Here is a 9,839-nt window from a genome sequence, read left to right on the forward strand (position 1 = left end):
GACAAATGATTGGTTTTGGCTAGACTAGTTTGACTGAAATGTTCTATATAATCTGATGACTAAAAAAGACTCAACAGTTTCATTGACAAAAAGTAGACTAAAATAATTAGTTTTCTTTGACTAAAATGCTCAGACTTTTAGTCGACTAAAACTTGACTAAACAAAAACAGGATGAAGGTGACTAAATATGACTAAAACTAAAAGAAAATGTAACACAGGACTAAGACTAAAACTAAATAAAAAAAATAGCTGACGAAATTAACACTAACTGATACCCACGTTAAAGTCTGTTAACAGGAGTTCTACCGTATAAAACACAACCTCATGCAATGTTAGCAACCGGTAGAGCTAACCTGGAGAGCACTGGTATTGCTAGCTTTCTTTAACAATGCACTGGAACACGTGAAACTCGGGTGTGACGTCACAATGTTGTGGATATCTTCGTGGGTTTCTGTCTTCCTGAAACTAACTGAACAGTCCTTTCTTTGTAGTATAGTATTTTCTGCTCTATTCTCCCTAGAGGTCTGCCTCAAGGCATTTGGTCACTTAATGTTTGTGAATCATTATTATCTGTTATGCAAATGTGGTCATTTAAGCCCAGACTATTTTAAACTCTTCTTTGGTCTGTCACATAGTGAAGATGAAAGCAACGTGTGTGTCTTTTTGTTGCATATCGGTGTGTTTTAAAGCTCCTGTAGTGTCTGAAAGAGTGTGTGTGTGTGTGTGTCCAAGTCTAAGCTGTCATGGTTGCTTTTGCTCTTTCTCTCTGCGTGTAGTCGGCTGTACAGGATGAGAGAAAGAGGGGGAGATGTGGGGGAAACAGGGCCACATGTTTAGGAAGACTGCTATAAAAAGACTAATTAAAAATATGCAGATAGATGTTGGAGGTGGAGGTGAGGGGGAGGGGGAGGGAGAGCGCTGGTGTGATGTAACCCCGGAGTGTATGTTGTAAGCGATAATAAGAAGCAGGGGAGGGATGAGCGATGGGGGGTGGGGGGGGAGTGTTGGAGGGATGAGCGGCGGTGGGGGGAGTGTTAGAGGGATTGTTTTTCTGGGAAAGGAGAGTTTGGAGAATGACAGGATAATAGATCAACACGGTTTGAGCAGCCATCGGAGTCAGAACCCAGACATAATCCAGGAGCATTTGAGTCTCTAAACTAGCATTCCTCTTGTAAGGCCAGTTTTAAGAGCTGTCAACATTAAGTCTAGCGCTGACACCAACAATTGTTTTTAGTTTTTAATTAATCTAACGATTTACCGGCTTTTTTGATGAAATTCTAATAATTATATTCTTACTGCGGTTTTTATATCGCACTACATTTCAATTAATTGTGCTGCCCTAATTATTGAGTTTAGAAAATGGTGATAAATGTCGATCGGTGTTCATCTGTGGACGTTGTCTTCGCGTGTCTTGTTTTGTCCTCATCATAAATATATTCAGTTATACTTTAATAAAGTCATAAAAACACCAAGAAACTATTCACGTTTAATAGGATTTCATTTGTTTGACTTTTTCCCTTTAAAAATAACTCAAACCAAAATCAAAACACTTACAAGCACTAGCTAAATAACTAAATCAACTGATACCCGGAGCTGTCTTTGTGTACTGTCTCCGCGGCTCACACAGCGTCCTCTTGTCTTCGCTCTCTCTTCTGCGCCGATGAAAACAAAGCGCGGCACCAGATGAACAGTCGTGTGCTTTCAGTGTTTCCAGTGTTTTCATAGCACCCCGCAGAGCTCGATGCAAGTCAATGTAAAAGATTGCAGCTGTTTTTGCCCGTTGTCCCCCTCACCCCTTTCTCTCCCCCTTTCTCCCTTTCAAAGAATTTTCATTTGAATGAAAACCCTGCCTCAGTGTTTTGTTCTGCTCCGAGGGGGGGAGGGGTTTCATTGGTCAGAATCCCTTTCGAGGTTAACCAATGTGAGCTTGCCTCCCGCCTCTCACCCCGCCCCCCTGTGCCCTGCTGAGGCTCCAGGCCTGACGTGTGATTGGCCGGCTGGGAGGAGCCATACTCTGTATTAAAGCCTGTCCCGTCTGCTCCTCTTCAGTGTTGTCGAGAGTCCCCGTCTGTCAGCTGGAGAAGTGTGTGTGTGTGTACTGTGTGTGTGTGTGTGTGTGGATGTGTATCAAAGTGAGTGGGTGCTTTTGTTACAAAGAGGCGGACAGAAACCGGAGAGCTCAACTGTTCTCTGACTGGACTTGCATCTGTTTTTCACCCTCTGCAGGACCGCGAGGGTCTCCAGCTGAGTCGCCGGGCGGCTTTTTGTTCCTGCTCGCAGCTGGACGGCTGACAGTTCGGACAGCGGACGTGAAGAAAGGGATCGCTGCCGGCTGTTGTGTTGCCGGGGTCGTTGCCGGCTGATATACCGGACCTGGTTTTGGATAAAGAGCTCCTGTTGGCTGCACTGTGGCTGACCGCTGACCCCGATCCGCAGCCAGGGCCCCTTCTGGGTCAGCACGGAGCTAATAGAGCTGGTCTGGCCGGGCCTGATGTGGAATTTGACCCCGACTCAGGATAAAAGAGAAAGAGGGGCGACGGAGAAGAAAGGAGGAAGAGAAGTGAGAGCAGCAGCACAGCGACTGGTAAGGAAGTTAAAGGGGGCTCTGGGTGCGAGGGAGGGAGGGAGGGAGGAGGGGGGAGGCGAGTGGGAAGAAAAGAGAGGGTACAAAAGAGCTCTTTTCTTAGGCTTAGAAAGGACATGTGGGATATCTAAAAGGATGTTCGTTCACCATTAAAGCCTCACCAACTTTGTCTCTCGTTTACCCAAAACATTAGTGCTTTAAATCACGGTTTGTTGAAACTATAAATACGAGGCTTTTGGCCTCTTTTCTTTTCTCTAATGCTTAGTTTGTCATTTAGTCCCAAAGCCTTTCCACTGATACCAGATATTCCTCTCTCTCTGCAGCTCCTCCAGTATGCCGGTGGAGACCCTGCGGCCCTCAGACGGCCGTCTGGCCGGGACCCCCTTCACCTCCGCCATGCCCTTCAGGATACTTAACAAGGGTCCGGACTACTTTCGCCGCCAGGCTGAGCCTGGGGCCCGTAAACTGAGCGCTGTTGAGCGCCTGGAGGCCGACAAGGCCAAATACGTGAAGAGCCAGCAGGTGGCCCTCACCCGCCAGGCCCCCATCAAACCACCAATCATCCGCAAGCCGCTCATCCCTTCAGGGATGATGCTCCAGTACCAGATCAGCACTCCTCCGGCGCGGAAAGTCTCCCGCTGCCCCGCGGATGTGGAGAATGGTGGAGGTAGAGAAGGACCGGGCTGGAGAAGAGGACCTGCTCTGAACTTGGATATTCTGAATAATCTTATCAATGATGTATGTGATGGACCGATGCCCTGTTCCCAGTCCTCCTCCTCCACCTCCCCCTCCTCCTCCTCCCCTTCCTCAGGAGCTAAGAGCATCGGCAGCAGCCTGTCAGCAGAGCAAGAGCGGAGCAACCGACCTCTCAACAACCTCAAGCCGGTGAATCACTGCACCGTCATTTCCTCCTCCACCTCCTCCTGCACTTCCTCTCCACTCAACAACAACCTCCGGCCCCCTGCAGTAGAACTCACCCGCCGGCCACCCCCTGTCCCGGCACGAGTCCCCCGCATTGGGGTCCCAGCTCCGTACAGCTCCCCGAGCTTGGTGACGGTGCGCAGGGTGGACGTCCGGCCCCAGGCGGAGACCAAGAAGCCTCAGAGGGCGCTGCTGCTGCTCAGACCCAGACAGACTGCACAGGGTCAGGTGGCACACCCCCAGGTCCCTCCCCCACCACCTCCCTCTCAGAACCCCCTGCTCACCACAACCCCCTCCAAAGCTCTCCCCTCCCCTCCAGTCTACCTGCCTCCCAGTCCCATGCTGGCGCGAGCAGGCATGATCCCCCCCGCCTCCCCCGCTTTCACCCGGATATCAAACGCCAGCTCCAGAGGCTCCGCCCGTAAGCACCCGTCCCTGCACCGCTCCAAGTCGGACCTGAGCGACCGGTACTCCCGCGCCACGGCCGACCTGGAGCGCTTCTTCAACTACTGCGGGCTGGACCCGGTGGAGGTGGAGGGCATGGGGGGGGTGGAGCGCTTCACCAGAGCTAATTCAGACATTGTGTCCGTCTCCAAGCTCCGCAGCGTCAGCACGCCCAGCTCCGAGTGCGGGGAGGAGATGCTGCGGACCAGGGAGGAGGCGGACGAGGAGGACAGCACCGCCAAAGCCAACGAGAGGGCCCCCTACGGCATCTCCGTCATCGAGAGGAACGCCAGAGTCATAAAGTGGCTGTACGGCATCCGTCAGGCGCGGGACACAAACAACGCCGTCTCTAACGTATAGACTACGAAAGACTTGGATGGAGTTGAAATAATAACTTTTTGTATGTACACATATGTCTGAAGAAGGGAACGCCCATCTTCTGCTGCCTTACATCACGGCATCCAGTAGTGTGTGTTCCGTTTCCTGTGAAGGCTCTCACTTGTTTTGGACACACATCAGTGCTGGGGTGCAGGTCAGGACTGCTTCCCTGCAGTACGACACAGACAACACTTTGACTTACCATCGGTATACAAAAGCAATAATAGACTGGTGGTGGTGGTGGTGATGATGATGATGATGATGATGATGATGATGATGATGATGATGAAGGCAGAGGATGTGTGTGTGTGTGTGTGTGTGTGTGTGTGTGTGTGTGTGTGTGTGTGTGTGTGTGTGTGTGTGTGTGTGTGTGTGTGTGTGTGTGTGTGTGTGTGTGTGTGTGTGTGTGTGTGTGTGTGTGTGTGTGTGTGTGTGTGTGTGTGTGTGTGTGTGTGTGTGTGTGTGTGTGTGTGTGTGTGTGTGTGGTTGATACTGTGAAAGTTTACATAAAAAGCTTCCATAAAACACATTTGTATTTTCAAAACAATCTTTTTGGCTGTGAGACTGTTATTATACGATATTCTGTCCGCATGCAAGTGAAACTTTGTACACATTTATGTTACGGTCAACAAAGCACACCGATAATCACTGAACAGCACAGCGTACATTCAGGTGAACTAGAGGGGATGTGGGAGCAGCTGCAGGTGGTGCTGTCTGCGTCTCACGGGAAGATGGTTCTGGTGCCATGGTGAGAGAAGTCTGTTTACAATGTTCTGTACGTCTCTGCACGCATGAGTCACACGATGAGCGGTGATCTCACACGTGGATGGTTGAAGCAAGTGAAGCAGGAGAAAGTTATTTTGCCTCCAGTAAGAAAGGAGAGGAAAGGAAAGGACGGGTAAAAGGAAGAGGATACTATTGCATGGAAAAAGTGATTTGAAAGTGTCTCAGGAAGATTTACTAAAAACTAAAAAGGACCAATATTTATTTGGATAATTTAATGTATTTTTTACATCGGACAACTTTGTGTACAGAATCTTTGCTCTTAAGTGCAATCTGCTCATATCGACTACAATTACAGTCTTTCACATTTAAACACAAATCCAGACACCAGTGTGAGTGTTGTAAACCAGCAAAGTGAGACAGTTGTGTTTGACTTCCTGTTTGTCAGGGTGGGAGCAAAGAGAGGACACAATGTGTGTGTGTCGTCGTCCCCCCCCGTTGGCGGTCTCCATCCCCTCATATACCTTAACTTCAGGATATTGTGTGGAGCAGCAGCAGGTTTTCCTCTCTGTACGAGGAGCAGTAGATGAGAGGGCTGGAGATCAGACGGAGAACAAAGCGTGCTGTTGAATCCGGCACTGGATGCCCAAAGAATCTTCAATGAGAGATCCAAAATATATTCTCAACAAATAAAAAATGTTTTCAAGTATGTTCGTGTTTCCTGGTGTTTTAAGTTGTCATTATGCTGGTGTCCTCCTGCTTCCACCATATGGCCGCCACTCCTCTGATTTCTTCTGTGTTTTGGGACTTTAAAAAGTGCTGCTGCCAACTCCTAGGTTTCTCATCTCAAAATCTGGTGGGGGTCCAGTTGAGCAGAGGCAGGTGTTTGGCCCCTCATTTCATTTCCTCATCAATAATTGACATGCAGAACTTCACGATATTCCCTGTCTTCAGTTTACTTTGATTGTGTCCTTATGACAGTGCTTTATTATTTAGGTGGATGAACGTTGATGCATGTTGACACAAATGTCACTCTGCGTTAATACTTTGAATTCAGTCTCTCTCAAAGAGTTGCATCATGACAGTTTGCCAGATGCCTGTATGATGAACCACACCCTCTGAGACCCTCGTTAAGAGAGACTGCTCATTACAGTCGCTGTTGGAGGGGGAAATGACTGGGTGTGAAATGATTACTTACTAGTGTAAACGTCAGCTTTCCCCCCCCTAATTTAGTCTTAGCCCTGTGTCAAATGTCCTTGTTTCTATCATTCCAGTGTTTTAGTCCAATTCTAGTTGAAAGTATTGGCATATCTTAGCCAGTGTTATCCTAGTCAAATAAACTCCTTTCGTGTTATTTAGACCAGTGGTTCTCAACTGGTGGGTCGCGGACCCGTTTCGAGTGGGTCGCAGATGTGAGTGAAGAAAAACATTTCTTTTTTTTATGTTGAAAAAAGTCCAACTTTTATTTTGAAGGCCCGATGTTCTAACGCTGTGCATGCAGTAGGCGTTGGACTGGAAGTACCAGAGACCATAAACGGTTTTGAAAACTTCTGTCACGTAGTGATCATCTTCTCAATAAAACATCTTTGCAAGGTCTTTTCGAGTCTTCTGGCCAATCAGAATGAAGATTGTTGCCGCAAGTCCCCACGGAGAATAACTTTGCAGTGGAACTATTTATACATCCATGGGTACAACTTCAGATACAAATGAACACATAATGAAATATGATCCCCGGTTTGATGATCGACAGGTTCACAGAACAATGGGGGCTATCTACCCGTACCCACAAATTAATTCACACAAACTATCTCCTCTTTGCTCTTCTCTCTGTGTGGAGCTGTCAGCTTTGTTCAGCGGTCAGAACAAAGTGAAAAAGAAACAATGGCATACAATATTATTAAAATGTTGGGTAGTAATAGATTGATTTAGGTTCTTCTCAGAGTGTACCAGAATGCGTAGTTTGTATGTTAGTATTTCTAAAAATCTCCCCAAACCCCCCTTCTGGGGTAGATTTTCAGTATGTGTGACTTTTTATGTTATACAGTTCAGCTTTGATTCCATCATCTCATTAAAACTTATTTAAAAGCATTCTTTAGTTCTGTGAAGGGTTATATGCACTTTACTTCACTTTTATTAATATTGTATGCTGAAAAGCGTATATATATATTACAGCACGATTTTTTGTTGAATAGATTTGATTGGTTCAAAATGTCGGGTTGCGATCTATTGACAAAGGAAAAAGTGTGTCCCGAGGCCTGACCAGTTGAGAACCACTGATTTAGACTGTTGAAATAGTTTAGTCATTAGTTTATACTCAACATTTTATACAATACAGTCTTCAGAAAAGGTTTTGTTTACCTTCATTTGAGTAAGTTACCACCATTTCCGCTAATTGTGTTTATTCTTAGCTGTTGCTGTAATCTAGTTATATTATTTATTATTTATTTATATTCATCAAATATGCAATTGACGAACATATTTAGTCATAGGTTTTGCTAACAAAATAAAATCAGGTACTTCATGCTCTATATTTGGTAAAACATGGAGGACCATCCATCCATCTTCTCCCGCTTATCCGTGGTCGGGTCACGGAGGTAGCAGTTCCAGCAGAGAGCCCCAAACTTTCCTTTCCCTGGCGACATCAACCAGCTCTGACTGGGGGATCCCAAGGCGCTCCCAGGCCAGCGAAGAGATATAATCCCTCCACCTGGTCCTAGGTCTACCCCTTGGTCTCTTCCCAGCTGGACGTGCCTGGAACACCTCCCTAGGGAGGCGCCCAGGTGGCATCCTAACTAGGTGCCCGAACCACCTCAACTGGCTCCTTTCGACGCGAAGGAGGAGCGGTTCAACTCCGAGTCCCTCCCTGATGACCGAACTTCTCACCTTATCTCTAAGGGAGACACCAGCCACCCTGCGGAGAAAACCCATCTCGGCCGCTTGTATCCGCGATCTCGTTTTTTCGGTCATGACCCATCCTTCATGACCATAGGTGAGGGTAGGAACGAAAATGGCCCGGTAGACAGAGAGCTTTGCCTTCTGGCTCAGCTCCCTTTTCGTCACAACGGTGCGGTAAAGCGACTGCAGTACCGCTCCCACTCCTCCGATTCTCCGGCCCATCTCACGCTCCATTGTTCCCTCACTCGAGAACAAGACCCGAGATACTTGAACTCCTTCACTTGGGGTAAGGACTCATTCCTTACTTGGAGTGGACAGTCCATCGGTTTCCTGCTGAGAACCATGGCCTCAGATTTGGAGGTGCTGATCCTCATCCCAGCCGCTTCGCACTCGGTTGCGAACCGATCCAGTGAGTGCTGAAGGTCGCAGACCGATGAAGCCATTAGAACCACATCATCTGCACAAAGCAGTGGTGCAATCCTTAGTCCACCGAACTGCAGACCCCCTCCCCCACGACTACGCCTCGAAATCCGATCCATGTATATTACAAACAGGATTGGTGACAAACAGTGTTGGGACTAACGCGTTACTGTAACGCCGTTATTTTTGGCAGTAACTAGTACTCTAACGCATTACTTTTTAAATTCAGTAACTCAGTTACCGTTACTACATGGTGCGTTACTCCGTTAGTTTTATTATATAGTCAACAGCCAGGCGAACAGAGATGAGAACTGTACTTAAGTACAGTACTTGAGTAAATGTACTTAGATACTTCCTGTGTCACATGCGGAGACGGGCTGTGGGCGTGTTTGTGTTGTTTACTAACAAGACTATCATGGCAGCGGCGGAGCTCAAGTCTAGTTTCTCCACCTGGAGATATTCTCACTGTTTCCCTTTTGTCGAGCACTATTACGTTACCATTGTAACATCACACTAGGAGCGCCTGATCAGGGCACAAACACATAACAAGCACAAAGAAAAGAAAGTTTCTGTTAAATGTAAGTTGTGTCCTGGCGGGTCAAAGAGCCTATCTACTGCCCAAACCAGTCATTCACATCTCTTAAAACATCTGCAGAAACAACATGCTGGGACGAAGCTAGTAGCTAAGACCACAGAGACTCAGCCGACACCACTCCACCTCCACCTCCACCTAAGCAACAGCGGCTGGATTTTAACCAAGGGACTGCTAGCCAGGGAAAAGTCGATAGAGCCATTGCACGGTATGTTGTAGAACACATGCAGGCTATTTCTACAGTGGAGTCACCCGCTTTCAGGGAGCTAGTTAGCATGATAGCATGTCCGGGCGGCACACGGCATATGGGACGGAAAACTTTTTCCAACTACCTGGAGAAAGAATATACAACAATGGGAAGCCAGCTAATATCGATGCTATCCAGATTGCATATAATGCATGTCAAGTTGATCAACAGATTGTATTATTCTCCAATGCAATAACAGTACTGAAATGAAGGCTATAAGGGCATTAATGGGAGCCCTTTTTTTAAGTAACTAAAAAGTAACTTTTCACAGTAACGCATTACTTTTTGGTGTAAGTAATCAGTAAAGTAACGGAGTTACTTTTGAAATGAAGTAACTAGTAATGGTAACTAGTTACTGGTTTTCAGTAACTAGCACAACACTGGTGACAAAGCGCAGCGCTGGCGGAGGCCAACCCTCACCGGAAATGGGTCCGACTTACTGCCGAGGACCCGGACACAGCTCTCGCGTTGGGAGTACAGAGACTGGATGGCCCTGAGTAGAGACCCCCTCACCCCATACTCCCGCAGCACCTCCCACAGTAACTCCCTGGGAACTCGGTCATACGCCTTCTCCAAGTCTACAAAACACATGTAGACCAGATAAGCGTACTCCCAGGCCCCTTCCAGGATCCTTG

General features: G+C 47.4%; 1 protein-coding gene across 3 annotated transcripts in view; it reads left to right on the top strand.

The window, feature by feature from the left end:
• Window positions 1-4,689, top strand: part of LOC117450032 (protein FAM110A) — a 31,835-nt gene extending 27,146 nt beyond the window's left edge. For 2 of the 3 annotated variants that reach the window (XM_034088007.2, XM_034088005.2), the window contains 2 exons: window positions 2,227-2,584; window positions 2,908-4,689. In XM_034088007.2, the coding sequence (XP_033943898.1) occupies window positions 2,918-4,309 (1,392 nt within the window). In that variant the 5' untranslated portion in view covers window positions 2,227-2,584; window positions 2,908-2,917 and the 3' untranslated portion in view covers window positions 4,310-4,689. Of the gene's footprint in view, window positions 1-2,031; window positions 2,133-2,226; window positions 2,585-2,907 lie in introns of those variants that run through there. The other variant, XM_034088006.2, reaches the window with a different exon arrangement.
• The last annotated feature ends 5,150 nt before the right edge of the window (window positions 4,690-9,839 follow it).

Source organism: Pseudochaenichthys georgianus, chromosome 7, assembly GCF_902827115.2.
Source record: "Pseudochaenichthys georgianus chromosome 7, fPseGeo1.2, whole genome shotgun sequence".
Taxonomy (NCBI): Eukaryota; Metazoa; Chordata; class Actinopteri; order Perciformes; family Channichthyidae; genus Pseudochaenichthys; species Pseudochaenichthys georgianus.